The sequence below is a fragment of the Kogia breviceps genome, chromosome 10 (assembly GCF_026419965.1).
Source record: "Kogia breviceps isolate mKogBre1 chromosome 10, mKogBre1 haplotype 1, whole genome shotgun sequence".
NCBI classification, from domain to species: Eukaryota; Metazoa; Chordata; class Mammalia; order Artiodactyla; family Physeteridae; genus Kogia; species Kogia breviceps.
In genome coordinates, this window is record NC_081319.1 from 105,433,039 (window position 1) to 105,454,688 (window position 21,650).

General features: G+C 55.2%; 2 protein-coding genes and 2 long non-coding RNA genes across 6 annotated transcripts in view; 1 reads left to right on the forward strand and 3 right to left on the reverse strand.

The window, feature by feature from the left end:
* The window catches only part of SLC22A23 (solute carrier family 22 member 23), a 144,210-nt gene extending 130,392 nt beyond the window's left edge, over nt 1–13,818 (forward strand). For 2 of the 3 annotated variants that reach the window (XM_059076601.2, XM_067006835.1), the window contains one exon: nt 9,948–13,818. In XM_059076601.2, the coding sequence (XP_058932584.1) occupies nt 9,948–10,296 (349 nt within the window). In that variant the 3' untranslated portion in view covers nt 10,297–13,818. Of the gene's footprint in view, nt 1–9,094; nt 9,148–9,947 lie in introns of all 3 variants that reach the window. The other variant, XM_067006834.1, reaches the window with a different exon arrangement.
* LOC136792052 (uncharacterized) lies at nt 118–9,864 on the reverse strand. Its single transcript, XR_010835203.1, has 2 exons — nt 9,474–9,864; nt 118–2,362 (listed from the first exon to the last, which is right to left on the reverse strand). It is a non-coding gene; the product is annotated as an uncharacterized lncRNA (long non-coding RNA).
* A 1,035-nt stretch (nt 13,819–14,853) lies between the features above and the next one.
* On the reverse strand, nt 14,854–19,822 carry PSMG4 (proteasome assembly chaperone 4). Its single transcript, XM_059076641.2, has 3 exons — nt 19,569–19,822; nt 17,902–17,977; nt 14,854–15,053 (listed from the first exon to the last, which is right to left on the reverse strand). Exons 1-3 carry the CDS (start codon nt 19,740–19,742, stop codon nt 14,932–14,934), a joined length of 372 nt encoding a protein of 123 aa, XP_058932624.1. The 5' UTR covers nt 19,743–19,822; the 3' UTR covers nt 14,854–14,931.
* Nucleotides 19,823–19,978: 156 nt separating this feature from the next.
* Nucleotides 19,979–21,650, reverse strand: part of LOC131763895 (uncharacterized) — a 72,700-nt gene continuing 71,028 nt past the window's right edge. The window contains exon 4 of the long non-coding RNA XR_010835202.1: nt 19,979–20,227. This is a non-coding gene — a long non-coding RNA (uncharacterized lncRNA). The remainder of the gene's footprint in view (nt 20,228–21,650) is intronic.

The window sequence follows — 21,650 nt, forward strand, 5'->3', positions numbered from 1 at the left end:
CGCTGTCTCCCTGTGCCCTCACAGGGCGGGGCGGGGGTGGGGGGCAGGCGCTGGTGGCAGGGACAGAACCCTCACCTCCCGACACCTCCTCAGGCTCCCTGAGCGCCGGGGCCCGGCTGCGGGGTATTTCTTCCTTTTTTATTGAGATATAGTTGATATACAATTTTACGTTTCAGGTGTGTACAACACAGTGGTTCACAATTTTTGAAGGTTAATATATAGCAATTTAAAGGTAAATTACAAAATACTGGCGGTAGGCCCCGTGTTGTACAGTACGTCCTCGTAGCTTGTTTCCTACCTAACAGTTGGTACCTCTCACCCCCTGCTCCTATGTCGCCCCTCCCTGCTCCCCACCGGTAACTACTAACTAGTTTGTTCTCTGTATCTGTGAGTCTGTTTCCTTTTTGTTATGTTCCCTAGTTTGTTGTATTTTTTAGATTCCAAATCTAAGTGATATCATACAGTATTTGTCTTTCCCTAACTTGTTTCACTTAGCATAATGCCCTCCAAGTCCATCCATGTTGCAAATGGCAAAATTTCATTCTTTTTGATGGCTGAGTAATATTCCACTGCATATGTGTACCGCATCTTCTTTATTTGTCAGTAGACCTTTCGGTTGCTTCCACGTCTTGGCTATTGTAAATAATACTGCTGCGAACACAGAGGTGCATGTATCTTTTTGAATTAGTATTTTCGGTTGTTTTGGATATATACCCAAAAGTGGAATTACTGGATCATATGGTAGTTCTATTTTTAGTTTTTTTGAGAAGCCTCCATACTGGTTTCCATAGTGGCTGCACCATTTCACATTCCCACCAACAGTGTACGAGGGTTCTCTTTTCTCCATGTCCTTGTCAACATGTTTTAACCTGTGTTCTTTTTGATGACGGCCATTCTGACAGGTATAAGGTGATACCTCATGGTGGTTTTGATTTGCATCTCCCTGATGACTAGCAACGTTGAACATCTTTTTACGTGCCTGTCGCCCACCTGCATTTCTTCTTTGGAAAAACGCCCATCAGTTCTTGTGCCGTTGTTTCAGTCGGGGTTTTGTTTTTGACGTTGAGTTGTGTGAGCCGTTTATATATTTTGGATGTCAACCCCTTATTGGTCACATATCATTTGCAGATAGGGTCTGCCATTCAGACCCTATCTAAAGGTTGTCTTTTCATTTTGTCCATGGTTTCCTTTACTGTGCAAAATCTTTAACTTTAGAAAGTTAAATTAGGTCCCATTTGTTTCTTTTTGCTTTTGTTTCCTTTGCCTGAGGAGACGGGCCACTTCAGCTCCTGACACCTCCTCTCCCGCTCCCTGGCTGCCCACCCCCTTCTCCGGCTGAGCTCTTCCCTCCCCTCAGGTGCCCACCCCTTCCTCCGAGCATCTTCCTTCCGGAGACCTTCCTTCTGGTTCCTCCTTGTACCCACGCCCAATGGACCCCACCCGCTGTCACTGCTGCAGACTTGCCTCAGGAACGGGCACCAGGGACAAAGATGGCCTGTGTGTCACGTGACACGTGGGGTTGTTTAGCTTGTTTTAAAATTTGCATCACATATATATATAAACGTTTATAACACACGCTCAATGAGTAACCACAGGCCGAGGGGATGATGGGTAATCTTCACTGTTGAACAGCAGGAGGGGGACAGCCAAAGCATACAGGTCGCATCCCCCCAGAGCCCCCAACTCGGGCCTTTAGCGGGCAGGAATCTGCATTCCTCCGTGGCCTTGGGCACGTCCTTCAGCTGGGCTCATCTCTGCCCCAAGACAAGACTACTCACGACGGCCTTCTCGTGGCGGGGGACTGACGGGGGACAGACTGTACACAGAGGGTCTGGCTGCAGTAAGTGACAACTGGTGGTGGTAATTATTCCTACCTGAATATTTTTGGTAGTGATATTTATTTCTGTAAAGATCGGCAGAATATTTGTTCATCCTTGGCTTCACAGAAAGGTAGTCAAGACTACTTAGTACAGAGAAGGAAATGGACAACAGGAGGTTTGTTTTCTGTGTTAAAGACGCTGGTATTAACATGGTTAAAAGAATGATTTGAAGATTCTTTTTTGTTGTTTGCTTTTTTGTTGTTTATTTTTTTTTCATTTTTTCCTTTATTTTTATTTTTTTCTGAAGATTCTAGAATTCTTGTCAAGCTTGCTACTTCTAAGAAGTCTGCCTGTATACCTATCTTTCTATCCTCAAAGTAATTTAGGTATTATTACTAGTAAAATAAAGACAACCAGTAAAAGCCTTTGCGCTCCGAAAGCACTAGAAGGCCACCTTGCTCCAGGTTCTCCTTTATCTGTAAATCGAGGCGGCTGCCGCTCTCCTGTTTAAACGTGAGCGTGTGCTGCCCTCTCGTGACAACCTGGAGAAAAGCAGAAAATGTACAGAGTCAGCGTTTGCGGGGAGAAAGATGAAGTTAGCACCTTAGAACCAAGCACGTAATGATCCCATTCTCTAAACTGAGATTTCTAAAAGAAACACAGATCCAAAAATGCAATACCAGATTCTGCCACAGTTGTTCATAACCTTACTAATTTCAAGGTCTCCCTGATAGAAAACCAACAGAAAATTGCTTTTGTGGAAAAAAATACATAAGGCTATATTGCATATTACATATGCATGTGTACACGTATTGCATTTTAATTGCATTTTACATATATGCATCTGTAGATATGTCGGTACTTTTTAAAAATAAGTCATTGAACCCTATTGTAAATCAGATACGTTCCATCTCATTTGACGTGACTTGCTACCGTGACGTAGTTCACCTGGACTCTGAGGGGAAGCTGGCTTCTTGCTCAGGAATGCCTCGTGGGCTGTGTACTCACGTCCCTGTGCACTAACCACGGGAGCACTTTACTGCACTGAGCAGGGAAGCCTCTCTCATGCTCATCAGCACCACCCCACTCAGGTCACGGGAAGGTCAGGCAGACACCTGGGCGGTTTTGTTTTGTTTAATTATGTATTTATTTTTGGCTGCGTTGGGTCTTTGTTGCTGCGAGCGGGCTTTCTCTAGTTGCGGCGAGTGGGGGCTGCTCTTCATTGCGGTGAGCGGGCTTCTCATTGTGGTGGCTTCTCTTGTTGCTGAGCTCGGGCTCTAGGCATGCAGGCTTCAGTAACTGTGGCACGAGGGCTCAGTAGTTGTGGCACACGGGCTTAGTTGCTCTGCGGCATGTGGGATCTTCCCGGACCAGGGCTCAAACCTGTGTCCCCTGCATCGACAGGCGGATTCTTAGCCACTGCGCCACCAGGGAAGTCCCACATGGGCAGTTTTAGAGAAAATGGTGTCTCACTGGTATCAAAGGCCCATGAAACAGGTCCTTTATTTCCGGTGCCCCATATAATCCCTTGCAGCCTCCTGTGGCTTCCTGGAGTGGCCAGACTCACAAGGACTGAAGAGCTATTTCAGGTGCTCATTTATTCACCTTCCAGGTGGCGTCAGTCACAACGCTCTTTTTAAGGGTCATCATATTCACTCTGCCCCATTCGCTGGGACAGTGGCCCTCTTGCCGAGGAACCAGGGTGATCTGATCTGCAGCATCCCAACATTTATGAAGCACAGTGTGTGCCATGGATGTTCCAGAAAAGAATCCTTGACTGTCTTTTCTCCATTGTACACTCTTGGCTCCTTTGTCATAGATTAATTGACCATAAGAGCGTGGGTTTATTTCTGGGCTCTCTGTTCTGTTTCACTGATCTTAAGTCAGGGAGTGTGGTTCTTCCAGCTGTTCTTCTTTCTCAAGGTTGTTTTGGCTATTTAGGGTCTCCTGCGTTTCCATTAAAATTTTTAAATTATTTGTTCTAGTTCTGTGAAAAATGCCATGGGTATTTTTGATAGGCATTGCATTGAATCTGTAGATTGTCTTGGGTAGTATGGTCATCTTGACAATATTAATTCTCCCAATCCAAGAACACGATATATCTTTCCATCTCTTTTTGTCGTTTTCAATTTCTTTCATCAGTGACTTACAGTTTTCTGAGTAGGTTTATTCCTAAGTATTTTATTCTCTATGTTGCAATGGTATATGAGATTGTTTCCTTAATTTCTCTTTCTGATAGTTCATTGTTAGTATATAGAAATGCAACAGATTTCTGTATATTAATTTTATATCTTGCAACTTTACCAAATTCATTGATGAGCTCCACAGTTTCCTCGTGACATCTTTAGGATTTTCTATATATATTTATAGTATCATGTCATCCACAAAGAGTGACAGTTTTACTTCTTCCTTTCCAATTTGGATTCTTTTTCTTCTCTGAGTGCTGTGGCTAAGATTTCCAAAACTATATTGAATAAAAGTTGCCAGACTGGGTATGTCTTGTTCCTGATCTTACAGGAAATGCTTTCAGCTTTTCATTGTTGAGTATGATGCTAGCTGTGGGTTTGTCATATATGGCCTTTACTATGTTGAGGTATGTTCCCTCTATGCCCACTTTCCAGAGTTTTTATCATAAATCGGTGTTGAGTTTGGTCAAAAGCTTTTTCTGCATCTATGGAGATAATCATATGGTTTTTATTCTTCAATTTGTCAGTGTGGTGTATCACAGTGACTTGCAGATATTGAAAAACCCTTGCATCCCTGGGATAAGTCCCACTTGATTGTGGTGTATGATCCTTTTAATGTATTGTTGGATTTGGTTTGCTAATGTTTCGTTGAGGATTTTTTACATCAGTGTTGATCAGCAGCCTTTAACTTTATGATATTTTTGTCTGGTTTTGGTATCAGGGTGATGGTGGCCTCATAGAATGAATTTGGAAATGTTCCTTCCTCTGCAATTTTTTTGGAATACTTTGAGGAGGATGGGGGTTAGCTCTTCTCTAAATGTTTGATAGAATTCACCTGTGAAGCTATCTAGTCCTGCACTTTTTTGTGTTTTGGGAGTTTTAAAATTACTGATACACTTTCATTACTGGTAATTGATCTGTTCATATTTTCTGTTTCTTCCTGGTTCAGTCTTGGGAGATTGTACTCAGGAATTTGCCCATTTCTTCTAGGTTGACTACTATTATTGGCATATAGTTGTTCACAGCAGTCTCTTATGGTCCTTTGTATGTCTGTGGTGTCGGTTGAAACTTCTTTATCATTTATGATTTTATTGATTTGGGCCCTCTCCCTTTTTTTCTTGATGAGTCTGGCTAATAAAGGTTTATCAACAATCTTGTTTATCTTTTCAAAGAACCAGCTTTTAGTTTCGTTGATCTTTTCTATTTTTTTTAGTCTCTATTTCATTTATTTCTGCTGATTTTTATGATTTCATTCCTTCTACTAACTTTGGGTTTTGTTTGTTCTTCTTTCTCTAGTTCCTTTAGGAGTATGGTTAGGTTGTTCATTTGAAATTTTTATTTCCTGAGCTCGTATCACTGTAAACTTACCTCTTAGAACTGCTTTTGCTGTGTTCCATAGGTTTTGAATTCTTCTGTTTTCATTTTCATTTGTGTCTAGGTATTTTTTTGTTTCCTCTTTAATTTCTTCAGTGATCCATTGGTTGTTTAGTTGCATATTGTTTAGCCTCCTTGTGCTTGTGTTTTCTGCAGTTCTTTTCTTGTAGTTGATTTCTAATATCATAGTTTTGTGGTCAGAAAAGCTGCCGGATATGATTTCAATTTTATTAAATTTCCTGAGGCTTGTTTTAGGGCCTAGCATGTGATCTGTGCTGGACAACGTTCCATATGCACTTGGAAAGAATGTGTATTCTGCTGCTTTCAGATGGAATGCTCTCTTTATATAATATAATCAATTAAGTGTATCTGGTCTCATGTGTCATTTAGGGTCAGTGTTTTCTTATTGATTTTCTGTCTGGATGATCTGTCCATTGATGTGAGTGGTCTGTTAAAGTCCCCTATTATTGTGTTACTGTCAATTTATCCCTTTATGTCTGTTAACATTTGCCTTATATATTGAGGTGCTCCTGGGTTGGGTGCATATATATTTACAATGGTTGTATCTTCTGTTTGGATTGATCATTTTATCCATAATGTGGTGTTCCTTAAAGTCCATTTTGTCTGATATGAGTATTGCTACTCCAGCTTTCTTTTCATGTCCATTTGCATGGAATACCTTTCCCATCCCCCTCACTTTCAGTCTGTATGTGTCCCTAGGTCTGAAGTGGGTCTCTTGTAGACAGCATATGTACGGGTCTTGTTTTTGTATCCATTCAGCGAGCCTGTGTCTTTTGGTTGGAACACTTAGTCCATTTACACTCAAGGTAATTATCAATATGTATGTTCGACGGCCATTTTGTTCATCGTTTTGGATTTGTTTCTGGAGGTCTTTATCCCCCTTTCTTCTTTGGTTTTTTTGTCTTGTGATTTGATGACTATCTGTAGTGTTATGTTTGGATTCCTTTTTTCTTTTTTATGGGTGTATCTATTACAGATTTTTGACTTGTAGTTGCCATGAGGTTTTTATATAGCAGTCTGTATATATACATGTGACTGTTTAAAGGTGCTGATCTCTTAATTTCAAATATACTTCTAAAACTCTGCATTTGGGACTTCCCTGGTGGCACAGTGGTTGGGAATCCACCTGCCAACGCAGGGGACAAGGGTTTGAGCCCTGGTCCAGGAAGATCCCACATGCTGTGGAGCAACTAAGCCCTTGCACCACAACTACTGAGCCTGCGAGCCTAGAGTCTGTGCTCTGCAACGAGAGAAGCCACCGCAATGAGCCCGTGCACTGCAACAAAGAACAGCCCCCACTCACTGCAACTAGAGAAAGCTCGCGTGCAGCAACAAAGACCCAATGCAGCCAAAACTAAATTTTTAAAAAACAAACAAAAGGGCTTCCCTGGTGGCACAGTGGTTGAGAGTCCGCCTGCCCTGGTGGCACAGTGGTTGAGAGTCCGCCTGCCAACACAGGGGACACAGGTTCGTGCCCCAGTCCGGGAGGATCCCACGTGCCACGGAGCGGCTGGGCCCGTGAGCCATGGCTGCTGAGCCTGTGCGTCCGGAGCCTGTGCTCCGCAATGGGAGAGGCCACAGCAGTGAGAGGCCCGCATACTGGAAAAAAAAAAAAAAGAAAACCCTGCCTTTGTACTCTTCTCCCCTCGTGATGACTGTTTTTGATATCATATTTTACATCTCATTGTTTTGTGCATCCCTTAACTGCTTGTGGATACAGATGATTTTACTACTTCTGTCTTTTAACCCCCCTACTAGCTTTGTTTGTGGATGACTTCCTACCTTTACTATATGTTTGCCCTTACCACCACTTAGTTTTTCCATTTCATAGTTTTCTTGTTTCTAGTTGTAGCCATTTATTTTTCTTCTAGAGAAGTCCCTTTAACATCTGTTGTAAAGTTGGTTTGGTGGTGCTGAACTCTTTCGTTTTTGCTTGTCTGTAAAGCTTTGATCTCTCCGTCAAATATGAACGAGAGCCTTGCTGGGTAGAGTATTCTTGGTTGTAGGTTTTGTCCCTTCATCATTTAAAATGTATCATGCCATTCCCTTCTGGCCTGCAGTTTCCACTGGAAAAACCAGCTGATAGCCTTATGCGAGTTCCCTTATATGTTATTTGTTGCTTTTCTCTTGCTGCTTTTAATATTCTATTTTTATTATTTTTTGGTATTTCAATTGCAGCGTGTCTTGGTGTGGTCCTCTTTGGGTTGATCCTGTTTGGGACTCTCTGTGCTTCCTGGACCTTGATGTCTGTTTCCTTTCCCAGGTTAAGTAAGTCTTCAGTGGTTATGTCTTCAGATATGTTCTGTGCCCCTTTCTCTCTCTCCTCCTTCTGGGACCCCCCTATAATGCAAGTATTAGGTGCGCCTGGTGTTGTCCCAGAGGTTCTCACGCTGCCCTCACTTCTTCGCATTCTTTGTTCTGCTCGGTGGCAGCGTGGCGCCCACGGCTCTGCCTTCCAGCTCACTGATGCTCTGCAGCACTGGCTCTGCCGCTGACCCCTTCACTTCAACTCCTGCAGTCTTCATCTCTGTCTGGTTGTTCTTTGTATTTTCTGACTCTTTGTTAAAAGCTTTTAACTCCTTGCTCTGTGCGTCCGTCCTTCTCCCGAGTTCTTGCAGCACCTTCACTGTCGTCGTTCTGGACTCTCTTGGGTAGAGACTGCCTGTCTCCACCTCACTCAGTTGTTCCCCTGGGGGTTATTTTGTTCCTCCGTCTGCAGCATGTCTCTGCCACCCGATCTTGTCTGAGGTGCTGTCTGTACAGTATGTATGTGGTAGGTCACGCTTCTCGACCTCAGAGGAGTGGCCTCTGCAGGGACATCCTACGCATCCCAGCAGCATGCTCCCCCCATCACCCAGGCTGTGCGCTCTAGGGGTGCCCCCTGTGAGGGCTGCGTGGCTCCTTCTGTTCTGGAGGGCTATGTGGGTGGTCTGGTGGGCTTAGTTGGCACCCGGCGTGGTTGACTGCCAAGTTCTGCCTTGCGTGGAGGCCACTGGTTGGTGGGGCCTTGACTGTGAATCCCCGGGGACCCTGGGGCTAGTGCTGGGTCACTGATGGGTGAAGTCGGGGTCCAGGCGACTCTGGAGCTGTTGACCCCCTACTGGTGGGTGAAGCCAGGTCCTGGGGTTAGTGCCAGACTGCTGGCAGGCAGAGCTGGGTCCTGGAGTCTGGCTGCAGGGCCCAGGGATCTCAGAGCTGGTGTAAGATCGCTGGTGGCTGGGGCCAGTACCTAACACAGTTGGGTATGGGGTCCAAGGTGTCCAGAAGCTTGCATGGGCCTGCTGTGAGCAGCTGAGGTCTGCAAGCTGCAGGATTGTGGTTTTCTTGCTTCTGGTTTCTGCCCTGTGGTGGGTGAGACTGGTCTAGAGGCTCGTGCAGGCTTCCTAGCAGCAGGGGCCGGCGCCTGTCAGCTGGTGGGTGGAGCTGAATCTTGGCCCTCTGCTGGGCAGGGCCGTGTCCAGAGGTGGCTGTGTGCTCAGGAAGTCTCTAAGCAGCCTGTCCACCAAGGGGTGGGGCTGTGTTCCCACCCTGCTGGTCGGCTGGTTGGCTCAAGGCGTCCCAGCACTGGCACCTACAAGCGGTTGGGTGGGACCAGGTCTCGGAGCTCATGAGCCAAGATGGTGGTCGCCAGCACCAGCGTCCCCGTGGTAGAAAGCTCCCAAATATGTCTGCCACCAGCATCTATGTCCCCAGGGTGAGCTGCAGCTGCCCCCTTGCCTGTCCGGGAGACCCTCCAAGTCCCGCAGGTATGTCTGGCCCAGGCTTCTATCAAGTTACTGCTTTGCCCTTGATCCCAGTGCACGTGGGATTTTGTGTATTCCCTGTAACAACAGAGTCTCTGTTTCCCCCAGTCCTCTGGGACCCCTGAAAGCCCCCCATCCCTGGCCTTCGAGCCACACGCCCTGGGGGCCCGTCTTCCTGGTACAGGACCCGCAGGCTACGGAGCCCGACGTGCGGCTCAGAACTGTCTCCCGTGGGAGAACCCCCGCAATGTAATTGCTCTCCAGTGTGTGGGTCGCCCACCCGGTGGAGGTCATGAGCCTTGATCACCTCGCACGTCTGCTCCTCTTACCTGTCTCATCGTGGCTCCTCCTTCACGTCTTCAGTTGTAGATCTTTTCCGGCAGGCTCTGGTCCTTTTCGTCGATGGTTGCTCCGCGCACAGCTGAGTCCGGCGTGCCCACGGGAAGAGGCGAGCTGGGGGGTCTTTCGGCTCCACCACCTCGGCAGCTCCTTAATGCCTTCTTTAACCCCCGGCCGCTTCTAAATGAAGAGCGAGCCTCCGACAAACAGTGTAAATTGAAACAGCGTTGAGAAACAAAATGTTACCTTATTCGCGGCCAGTGAGGCCGGTTGTCCCCTTACGGTGGTGTTTATTACAGTCACCTTTCAAACTAGATGAAGTGAGAGAAGTTTTGGGCCGGCGAGGAGAATGTTCACTGAATAGCGGTGGCAGCAGATGCAGGAGGTGAAGGGGGCTGGGGGGAGCCGGCCGCGCGCCGGTGCCCGTGGGCCCGACCCGCCGCCGACCCGTGCGCTCCCCGCAGGTGCGGCGGCCTGGGGCTGGTGCTGGCCAGCGCGGGCTTCGGCATGCTGACGGCGCCCATCATCGAGCTGCACAACCAGAAGGGCTACTTCCTGCACCACATCATCTTCGCCTGCTGCACGCTCATCTGCATCATCTGCCTCCTGCTGCTGCCCGAGAGCCGGGACCAGAACCTGCCCGAGAGCATCCCCGACGGCGAGCACTACACGCGGCAGCCCCTGCTGCCGGCCAGGCGCGCGGAGCAGCCGCTGCTGCTCACCAACGCCGAGCTCAAGGACTACTCGGGGCTGCACGCCGCGGCCGCCGGGCTGCCGGACGGCGCCACGGCCAACGGCGGGCGGCCCATGTAGGGGGCCCTGGGGGCGGGCCGGGCAAGCCCACCCTGCTGAGAGGCCGGCGTGGGGACCCCCAAGGAGCCCGTGTTTGAGGAAGCGGACTCTGCAACGACCCTTCAAGGATTTTCCTGTCTGCCATTAAACGTTTGTATTTATTTCGGTCATTTTTACAAGAAGCACTTTATTCCCTTCCCTTCACGGATCTCGAAACGGAGCCTCCTCCTCGGGAAGGGGGACGCGGTGGCCGGGGACACGCGTAAGGACCGCGCAGCCCAGGCTCCCCGGGAGGTCGGCTGCGCCCTCAGAGCCAGCTGTCCCCGAGGCCGCGCACAGAGACCGACCCGCCACCGTCCGGAGCACTCCCACAGCTGCGCGCTTTTATTCAGACTGAAACGTAGATGGTTAGGGTTTTGCTGGAGTCCGTGTACGGGTTCTAAGGGGTTTTCTGTAAGGCAAGACCTTCCGCTCCATGTGCTGGGGGAAAGCAGCTCACAGCACCATTTAAACCAGCTCAGTCTTTCCTGCAGGATCATCCTTTTATACTTCATGCTGGAAGCTCTTTGGGGGAGAAGCTTAACCATTTCATTAGAAATCCTGATTGGTGACGGCATCGCCACGGTCTTCCAAGGCAGGTCTGCCCAGCTCAGCTCCCAAGTAGCAGACGCGTCGAGTCAGAGACAAGTTAGTGTCATCACCCCTCCTACCGGTTCAGCTCCAGCAGGAAAGTCCCCTCTTGCAGTCAGCTTTTCTACCAGCACGACGTGAACACACGGCTACTTCCTCAATGAAAACCAATAGGAAAATAACTAAATAGGCAACTAAGGCAGCCCCCCAGGAGGGAGCGGTGCTCTTGCAAATACGGCCCGTCAGCCACCTCCCAAGCACACGCCGCGCAGAAATCACCAGCTTGGAGGCCTCGGCTCCACTGGCCGCCGGCGGAGAGCCCAGAGCCCGCGGGGGATGGCCCTGTACCCTCTGCTTCCATCAGCACAGAGCTGGGCCTGGGGCAAGGAGCGGGCCCCTCACCGGGGAGCCCAGCTGACCGCAGCCTCCGAGAGCATCAAGACCAACTGAGAGAAGCAATAACTCACCAAAGCTCGAGCCCCACCCCGTCCCCAGTGTCCGAGGGTTTCGTCGTGTTCCTCACTTCGTCCCCCTGCCTTTCCAGGTCAGGCTCTCTGCACCTGTCTGGAGCCGTTTCAGAGGAAACGCGGCAGATGCTGAGGAACAGCCCTCGCCGGCCAGGCAGGCACTGCCTTGTGGCAGCACCGGGACAGCCTGGTTCTTCCTGGAAGGGTCCACCTCCCCACGGTGCGCCTGCCGTGGGCTCTTCTTCCAGGGAAGGCGTGGCCCCGGCTCCGTGGGAAGCAGCGAGGGGACTCCCGGCCCACGGCTGCTCAGACTCTGAGGCCCGAGAGAGAGGCGGACCGCATCCCCGCTCGCCTCCTGTCCCCACCAGTCTGTCTGTCTGTCTTAGCATCCTGCCACGGCGCCCCTACAAGCTGGCGGCCACAGGGAGGAGCCGCTGTGTCGGCGAGAGCGTCGCGAGGCAGTGAGCAGACCCGCAGGCCTGTATAGCGCCGGCAGCTACACCGCACGGTCCCGGGGCCTCTGGCCCAGCTCCTCGTGGCCCCCTGCCTGGCGTCTTGAGTCACGTCTGTTCTGTGTTTCAGCGTCCGTCCTCATTCACCTAATCTACAAGGCCTTTCTTCACACCTGTGCAGCTCGAGTGCCAAACCTGGGAAGCCCCTCAGCCTCTCTCAGCGTGCCGGCTGCAGGGTCCCCGGGCCAGGGCGGGACGTGCGGCGCAGGGCCAGCGGGCTCCCTGGGCCACACCTGCCACACCTGCCAGGTGTGTCTGCACCCATCACCCCAGCGCTAGGACACCTTGCGGCCAGGCTGCTCGCCGGACCCCAGGCCGTGCGTGCCCTCCTGCTGGCCGTGCAGACCTTTAGGGATCGTGCTCAAGCCGCAGGGGCCGGCCGGCACCTCCAGGAAGGCGGGCGCGGCACTCCCAGACCCCCGTTCCAAGGTCCGAGGTCCGTCGTAAGCAACAGCAGTAGACGCTGGTCCCACAGAGCCCAGCACTGTGACCGCAGCGGTCAGAACCGCTGGACTAGAAGAGAAGCTGGCTGCGAGGGCGGGGCTCCCGGGACCAAAGCCCGGCAGGTGTGAGGGAGGGAGGTTCCTGGCTCCTCCGCGCCCCCTCCCGCGGTCCTGGGTCAGGCTGGTCCCCTGAGGGACAGCTGTGAGCGTGGCCAAAGCAGAAGAGCTTCCTGTGGGCTGAGCCCCGTGAGACCCCACACCCCGCGGGCGAGGCAACCCCAAGCCCAGCCGGGGCCGGTCCTGCCTTGCTCCGTGAGACCCCCCCGTAGTCACGCGTGGACCCCCCGGCCCCCGTCCCTCCGTGCTTAGCGGAGAGACGCTTCTCAGGCGCCTGCCGCCGCACGTCCGCCGCACAGCTCCCCCAGCCCGCTGCCCGGGGAGGTCCAGCTCCTCCTCCGGCATCACACGCCGCGCCCTCCGTCCCAGCCAGCCGGGAGCCAGGACCCCCTTCCAACGAGTCAGGCACAGACGTGACCCTCCCGCCTTCTGTTCCTGCCTGGAAATCAGTAACAACTCATCCGATACCCTGCCTATTAGCACCCAAAACCCACAGTAAAAGTTTTAAATGTTGCATTTTCTGAAAGACTATATGCCCACTTGCGACTAGGGGCAGGGGAGCGGGCAAGCTGGTCCGGCCACAGAACAGCAGGAGGAAGAAACCGCCCAGGGGAAGGGCAGCTGAGGGGCCGCGAAAGGACAAGCCCCTGGGCCACAGGGCGGTGCGGACGCGGTGCGGCCTGCGTGCCGCCGGGGGTGCCCCGGTGGCCCCGCAGCCCCGGGCCGGAGGTTTCCGTGTGAGGACCGTGTGGCCCGCGTTCGCACGGGACCCCTGGAGGTGCCCGCTCCCAGCACTGACCTGCACCCAGCCCTGCCCGTCCGTCCACGCTCCTGTCTGCATGACGTCACAGCTATTACACCCTGGGGGAGATTTGTGTGTAAACGTACAGAAATAAAAATGTTGCCCCGTTAACAAAACAAACTTCCTCTGGAATGCCTTCCCTACCTCATCTGATGGTATCCAGTGAAGGGCATTTCATGACCACTGGCTACGAGTAATAAACTCTGTTGATTCAGGTCTCGCTGTGTCCCTACTTTAGCGCCTGTGTAAACCCAGCCTCAGCTCTGCCCCCGGGGGACCGTGGGCGGCTTCTCTGCCTGCAGATTCCCCATCATAAAGGCGGGCAGAGGCAGAGGAGACATCAAACTGCCGTTCGCAGACCCCGAGAAATGGGGGGCAACAGCAGATTTCAGAGTTCTTTTCTCTTGTGTGTGGATGTCCTGCTAATCTAATCCGTGGCCTGAAGGTTCCTAGAGAGGAAACTGTTCTCACACTGTGATTCGGTCAGGAGAGACTGAGAACCCAGAGCTCTCTTTAATGTCGTGTATTTTAACAAGAAAGCAATATTTCTTTAATAAAGTATTTATACCAAACTCTCCTGTCCATAGCCCTGATTTTGCGTTACTTGCTCTTCCCAGAAAGGTGCCGCTGTGCTTCCAAACACGACCGGCCAGGGCCCTGCAGGTTAACGTCCTGAGCCCCAGACCTGGTCCCCGTAAGGGCCTTTCCATCCCGGCCAACGCGTCACCGCTCTGGCTGCCTGCGCTGGCTCGACACGGCACTTGCCACGCATCGCATGAACCGTGTCATAGGGCCCGAAACCGTCCGCCTCTCATGACAAAAGGGGTCCACGTGGACCCCAAAGATCAGAGAGTCCTTTGCCTGTAGTCCTCGGCCTTGGCTGTGCTGAGAAGCACGTGGGGGGCTTTCCAACCCCACAAAACCTGGGCCTCCGGCCCCCTGAGCCTGAGCCTGGGGAGGGGAACCTGTAAAAGCTCCACCAGCAATTCGACCAGAAGTTAAGAGCCACTGACCTGAGAAACACCGGCTTCTGGAAAGGCGCGCGCATACCAGAAAGACTGGACTCCTCCACCTGAAGCAGCAGGAAGAGGCCAAGGGTTAAGACGACGCAGCAGGGGCCTGGGACTTGGAGGAAAGAGGGGACGGAAGGACAGACAGGACAGCAGGAAGCCCAGGGAGGGGCTGACACACTCGGATCCATTCAACAAAGAGGGTAAAACCGTGACCCAGGTCCTGGGGGTTTGCGAAGCGTTTCCAGCAATAACCCAGCCAGGTGAGACCGTCCCACTTCACAGGTGAGGGGATGGCGCCCAGAGAAGTGAGACTCGGGGAGTGTGGCAGGACGCGGGGACACACGATGGAGGAGCCTCACTGACCTCGGGCCTCGGGCCTGACGGGACGGGCTGACGGAGTCGTGACGGATTTCCCCTCCAGGGACGGCGAGCAGCCCCTCCCTCCCACGACGGCCCCGAACCCCGCCCCCCAGGACCGCGAGGAGCCTTCCCTGCCCTTCGCCTGCCTCCTCCTGCGGGTGCAGCCCTGGGGCCCAACTCCAGTGACGGCGGGAAGACCGACCCTTTAAAAACAAACATCACGCGTGACCCTGCTGACGGCTGGCGAGACCCCACGCGTTTATTCAGACGTCCGTCCGGGCGCGCACGTCTGCGTCCTTGCCGCCGCCTCGGCTAGAACTTCTCGGGAAAGGCCTCCATTTCCTCCTTGATCCTGTTTTCTACCAGCAACGTGAAGCTGCTGTCGGTGTTTGGAAGGTTATAGCTGACAAACACCTGTTTGCTGGTCTTCCTGGCTGAAACGAGAGAAAGCACACGGACGCGTGCGACCCACTGCGGGGAAAGAAAGGCCTGGAAGAGGAAGGCGGGCTTCCAGGGAGAGAAGCAAGCTCTGACACCTGTGGTGACACGGGCAGTTGCTGCAGACCAGACTACAGGCACCGAGCAGCGGTTCTGAAAGCCCGGTCCCCATGGCCACGGCGCCAGGACCTCGTGAGAGACGCAGACCCTCAGCCCCGCCCAGACCTGCCAAGTCTGTTTCTACCATCTGAGACCCACTGCTCTGCACACGGGGCTAGCTGGTTGTGCCGCTTTCTAAAAAGCACAGACAATGTGCAAGTATTTAAAAGACTAACGTCCTGGGACTTCCCTGGCTGTTCAGTGGTTAGGACTCCACGCCTCCACCGCCGAGGGCCTGGGTTCAATCCCCAGTCGGGGAACTAAGATCCCGCGAGCAGCGGGGCACGGCCCCCAGAATTTATCTATACTTCAGTACCGCCCCCTCCAGCAACTCCCCCCGCCCACAGAGGGGAGCCGACGTTCCACACAGACACACGTGCAGGCGCACACGCACACACGTACAATTCCTCAACGCAAGGCGAGAGACGTGCTTTAGCTCCTTTCTACGGCACCGTTCATGGCCGACGTGCACTGCTCCAACCGCCAAAAGCACGCGCGGTTGCACACCCATAATCTGAAGGCAGGACAGGTCCCGAGGACGAGCCAGGCGGTACCGGCACCGGCCCCCTCTTCCTCTTCGGTGAAATAGCTCCTCCCTGGGCCCCATCCCACAGGGGGCGGGTGCAAGCCCCCCCCCCCCCCCCACCAAAGTCAGGGGCTACGTCAGTGCCATCGGCAAAGGCGAAGAGGTGGCGACGGGAGAAGCCGGGGCAGTGGAGCCGCAGCCGCTCAGCCTGCCCGCATTCAACGGCGGGCAAGTCCCGGGCCCCGAGGGCCACTGACTCCAGTCCCTCCGCTCCGCGAGCCAAGAACCATCCCGCCTGCACGGTCCACCCGGCAGCCCCACCCTGCCCCCCAGAGCCACACAGGGCAAGCGGTCCCCGTCCACACCGAAGCCCCCAGCACCCCCAGGCCGTTCACCTCTCCCACACAAGACACTGTCCCGGGGCACCTGTCTCTTCTCAGCACCCTCCAGACAACCAACGACGGTTAATAACACGTTTTCAACTGCAGGTGACCTCCCTGCAGAACGGTCCTCTGTGGCCTCAGCACACGCGTCGCCCTGGGGAGCTGGCAGCTCACCACGTGTGCCTGTCCCTGCCGGGCGGTGGCCGAGGGCCGCCGGGTTTGCCGATACGGGCAGGTGGGAGCCTCCATTAACGTCTGACTTTAATTAAGTTAGAAAGAATGTATTTTTTGGTCTGTGTTGTTCCAAATTATGCAGATTATAAATCGACGTAAACCACGTGAGAGAATGTTGAAAAGAGCCCCAACGTTTGCACAAAATGCCCCAAACAAGAAAAAGAACCCTAGTTTTCGCACACAAACCGCTTCCAGGCCTCATCTCGAGGACGCCGGGAGCCCATCGCACTTCACTGGAATAACCGGCTTATCCGTGGCTCATCAAACGAGCCCCCACCACCCTCCTCTCCTGGACTCTGTCCACACTGGGGGGGACCCACCAGTCCCAGCTCCACAAACCGGCAGCCTCCCTCCCTTCTCCACCAGGCCCGGCACAGGGGACCTGCCTGCTGCGGGCGCGTCACCCCGAAACGCTGGCAAACACGCACTGAAGCAAAGGGGCATCAGGCCTTCCACCTGCTCTCACGCGGTTCACAAAAAAACCAGCAGCTCGAACGCAGAGCAGGAATGATAGCGCCTGGGAGTCTGGGCGAAGGCTAGGCAGGAATCCTTTATATCTTTCCTGTGGCTTTTCTGTAAGTTGCTTCCTCATGAAAAGTTACCAAGATAACTTCCTAGTCGGGCTGCTCTAGCTGCAGGCGAAAGGACAAGCGCGGTGGGCGTCCCCGAGACGCAGCCGCCAGGTCTCTGCCCCGTGCGGTGCGACCTGTGGGCCACCCGTGACAGCCCCGGCCCTCGACGCACTGGCAGTGCCTCCACCGCGTGGCCGCGCTGTCCACATGCGTGCGTCCCGGAGCGACACAGCCCCACTCCCCGGAGACCAGGCTAAAAGGACTATCAACACAACTACAAAATAAGCTCCTCAAAATCAGGGCCCGGGCCTCATCACCACCCCCAGCCGGGACCCGGGGCTCCGCACGTGGCTGGGACACTGTGAACACGAAGGCCAGGCGGCAAGGCTGCCCTGCCGGTCACGGTCCCCGGCGCCTGGGACCACCCGGCGGCCACGGGTGCCAGCTGGGGGCATCTTCACCTGAACCGCCTCGGCATCTGCAGGACACGTGTTTGGGGTGCTGGAGCCCTCAACCTCGGGGCCCTGCGTGACGCCCTTTCAGGCCACCCTCAGGCCAGGCCCGTCACCCTTCTGAGCTCTGAGCGACACCACCTGCGGCGAACGACGGTCCCTCCTGCCCCCGCGGTGCACCACCGGACCCCCGGAGGCTGCCTGGAGCCGCTGCCCACTAGGCACCGTGCGCGTCACTCGCCCCGTCCTCCCACGAGGAAGAGGAGCGAGATCACCTGTCACTGGGCGGCCGGGACAGCAGCCAGGGTGGCACGGGAGCCCGTGGGCAGCACAAGCCCCGAGCAGTGCTGGTACCAGGTCAGCTCCTGAGAAGCCCGGTGTACAAGGCCTTCCTTCCCGCAGAGACCGGGGGTCCGCCTCCCAGACAGAGTCTTCCTCCTCCAGTGACTCGCCTCCCGGCTCCGCTGAACAACGAGGTCCCCACCCAGGCACTCGGGCAGCTAAGCTGCAGGACCTACCTAAGCGCTGGGCGAGGCCAGTGGACGTCGTGTCGGACACGTCCCCAAGGAGAGCAGTGGACACGGGGATGGGGTCCTGCAAGGAAGACAAAGAGCACTGCTGCCCCACCTGCAAGGCCCAATGCTCCTGGATCACCTGAGCACCCAGGGTCCCACGGCTCCCCTTCCCGTCCCAGGCTGGCCCCCCTGCAGTGGGCCTGCGCCATCCAAGTTCTGCAGCCTCTCCTGGCGGCAGGCAGGCCTGCCCGGTGAAGGGCTGGAGCAGCCCAGAGAGGCGAGCGGGTGCCAAGACAGAGGGGCAGGGGCGCCCCAGCAGCTGACAGGGCCTGGAAGTCAACGCAGGCTCTGGACCCTCGGAAGGTCTGAGCAGAGGAATGTCGATCCTGACTGCAGCCCACGGAGAACTGGCCGTAAGGGAGCACAGAGGGCTGAGCCACGACCTCCGAAAGGTGCGTCCAGGTCCTAACCCCTAGCACCTGTGCAGGTGACTTTGTTTGGAAATAGGGCCTTTGCAGATGTAATTGAAATGTAAGTTAAGGTGAGAAGGACCCTTCATCTAGCAGGACTGGTGTCTGCAGAAGGGAAGAGACAGAGGCACACAGAGGAGGCCTGTGACACTGGCAGCAGGACTGGGGGTGACAAGGCTGCCAGCAAGGAGCACCAAGGTGCCAGCAGCACCAGAAGCCCGGAGACAGGGGACGACTTCTCCCCCAGAGCCTCCAGGAGGAACCAGCCCTGCTGACACCTTGATTCAGACTTCTGGCCTCCAGATCTGGGAGGGAATCAGCCTGTTGTTTGCAGCCACCCAGTCTGTGGCACTCTGCAACAGCAGCTCTGAGAAACCTATAACAGGGCAAAGGGGGCCTCTGCCGCCACGAGAGATGCAGCCTTGGCCCAGACAGCAGGTGAGAAGAGGCTGGATTCTGCAGGTTCTGCTGACAGCAGGGCCTGCTGCTTCACTGACACTGGGCGCGTGGAGCGTGGGATGGGAGAGGGCATCCAAAGCTGACCCCAAGGTTGGGAGGGAGCTGCTGTAACAGAGAGGGGCTGGCTGCTGAAGGAGCAGGGGCGGAGCCTGGAACGCCGAGTGAGAGCCGCCTGTTACACTCCCCAGCGAGACGGGGGAGGGGAGGGGAAGGGCGGGAAAGGCGTCTGGGCCGGAAACGTAGATAAATGTGGTCAACACGGAGCCGGCAAGAAAAACAGGGGCAGACGCCACCCCCCAGGGCGAGTGTGAGCGGACAGCAGAGGTCCCACGAGGAAACCCTGACACTCCAACCAGAAATGGCGGAGGAGGTCCAGCCGAGCGGCGGGACGCAGCTCTCCCCGGGTGGGGAGCGAAACCCTCTTCGACCCCGGTCCCGGGGAGCCCCAAGCGCCCCTCCCCGACCCGGGACAGCCCTGGGGGCCACCGACTCCGTGGTCTCCCTGGTGGGCACCTGTTGGGCACGGGGCGCGCGCCTGAGGCCCTCGGTCACCGTCCGGCCCCCACCGGCCCGGCCTCTGGGACCCCATCCCTCCCCCGCATCCCTAGCCCCCTCCCCGCCCCCTCCCGGACCCCGCGGCGCTGCCCCTCCCCGCCTGCCCCTTCCCTCCCGCCTCGCCCCTTCCCTCGCCGCCGCCCCCCCGGCCCCTCTACCCACCCAGGGCCCTCCCGCCGCACTCACGTAGCGGGTGCACATGGCCACGGAGAGGTTGCGCAGGTGCGGCGTGGCCCCCACCCACAGGAAGAGCGAGTCCGTCAGCCGCATGACGTGGAAGTGGACGGGCTGCTCCCACAGCCTCGCGCTGAAGTTGTGCAGGGAGACGTTCCCCCGCGCAGCAGCCCCCGGCCCCTCCATGCAGCCCGGAGGCCCCGCCGCACGCGCCCGACGCGGTCCAGCCGCGCCGCCGCCGCCAGACCCGAACAGGCGAGCGCCGAGAGGTCGAGCGCGCCTTCGCCTTCGATCCCGAGGTGGGGCGGGGCCTGGGGCGGGGGCTCGAGAGTGGGCGGGGGTGGATCCCGGTGTGGACGCGGCTTTCCGGGGAAGGGCGGGGCCCAGGCGGGACGCAGGAGGGGTGGGTCCCGAGAGTGGGCGGGGGCGGGGCGGGCCAGCGTCCTTGCGGACAGCAGTGTAAACTTGTGGGAGCGTCTTACCTGGTGGGGACGCGCCGCCCAGCAGAGGGCAGCGCTGTTCAGTCGGTGCCGCATGCACTCAAAGCAGCCTCCTCCGTCTCTCGTGCTCGGTTAGATTTTCCAAAATCCTCCTGCTCCCAGCGGCCCCGTAACAGCAGGAAGCCTTGAATGCAGCTAGCCGTGAGGATGGCAGCGATGTCGAGGGAAGCTCTAGAAAGGAAAATTGCGTGGACTGAGTTAGGGGGGGTGGGTTGGCACGCCTTTGGACCCAGACCCCCTGAGCTGATGTCCTGTACAAGCGTGGGCCTTGCCTAACCGTTCAACCCCTGAGACGCAGTCTCCCCATCTGCAAAGTGGAAGTAAGAACGGGTGCCTCTCAGAGGCGTGGGAAGCAGGTGAAAGGGGGCCACTGTCATCCCTGCTGGGGACCTTGACTTGTAGTCACTCTAGGACACGCGGAGTTGACATAGGAAGGCTTCAGTGTGTTGAGAGAGAGTGTTTGTGGTAAACGCACACAGCGCCCATTTTTGTCAGATTCTGTTACAACTGACTGTTGGGTTTTATGTCAGAACTATCAGAGTTGTGCTTTTTAAATCTCTAATAGATCTAAGTTGATGAAATTGACATTTAAGAGAGTAAGTATTGTTAAAAGTTTGTTCCCTTCGCTAATTATCAATGATTCAATTATGTACTTAATTTTCAGGACAATAGTTTCTTTTTTTTTTTTTTTTTTTTTGCGGTACGCGGGCCTCTCACCGTCGTGGCCTCTCCCGTTGCGGGGCACAGGCTCCGGACGCGCAGGCTCAGCGGCCACGGCTCACGGGCCCAGCCGCTCCGCAGCATGTGGGATCCTCCCGGACCGGGGCACGAACCCGCGTCCCCTGCATCGGCAGGCGGACTCTCAACCACTGCGCCACCAGGGAAGCCCCAGCACCATTTTTAAAACAGAGAGTTTCTCCCTAAAGAGTCTTGAAGAGCTGTCTGGGGAAACTAAGGCAACAAGCTAACACCCTGTTGCGCCCTGTTCTCCCCGACACCTGCCCAGCACAAGTGGGAGCTTGCCCCTCTCTGCTCCTCCGGCGGCTCAGATAACCGCTGGGGAAGCCACATGACCCAGCAGGCAGGGCTCACAACCTCCAGGCCCCCCCATCATCAGCTGCCCCTCAACACACTGTCCTGTGGTCCCCAGATCGCATCCTCTCATTTACCTGGAGGACGTTTCTCCTCAAGTCCTCACCCCACCCAAGCCCACATTCAGCAGATGACCCAGCTTCTGCGTTTACAAAGAAAATCGAGGTCACCGGGCTCGATTTCCCCAAATCCTTGTCCCTCCTCTCAAACCCTTACCTTCGGGTGACCCCATTCTGACCTCCTCTCCCCCTCATTAAGCAGGAGATGCCCCTCCCCTTGCCCCAGGTTGACCTCTCCCCCTGTGCTCCGACCCTCGCCCCCTCCACGTCCTCAGGAACCCACTCCATCAACCACACTGGCTGCTCCAAAGACTCTGTGATGGACCCTGAGATGTGCCACCCAGACCCCGTCAAGAAAGGACTGGTTGTCCCAGCTGCTGGCAACGCCATCAGCAGAGAGCCTTCCACTGGGGCCTCCTGCAGTGTCTGCACAGCCTCCCCAG

Bases quoted from the DNA above. Each gene is read 5' to 3' on its own strand.
- PSMG4 (XM_059076641.2), bottom strand. From the start codon at position 19,742: ATGGAGGGGCCGGGGGCTGCTGCGCGGGGGAACGTCTCCCTGCACAAC. The intron at 17,978-19,568 runs GTGAGTGCGGCG...TCTTCCTTGCAG, and splicing joins TGGCCATGTGCACCCGCTAC to GACCCCATCCCCGTGTCCAC. The intron at 15,054-17,901 runs GTAGGTCCTGCA...CTCTCGTTTCAG, and splicing joins TGGCCTCGCCCAGCGCTTAG to CCAGGAAGACCAGCAAACAG.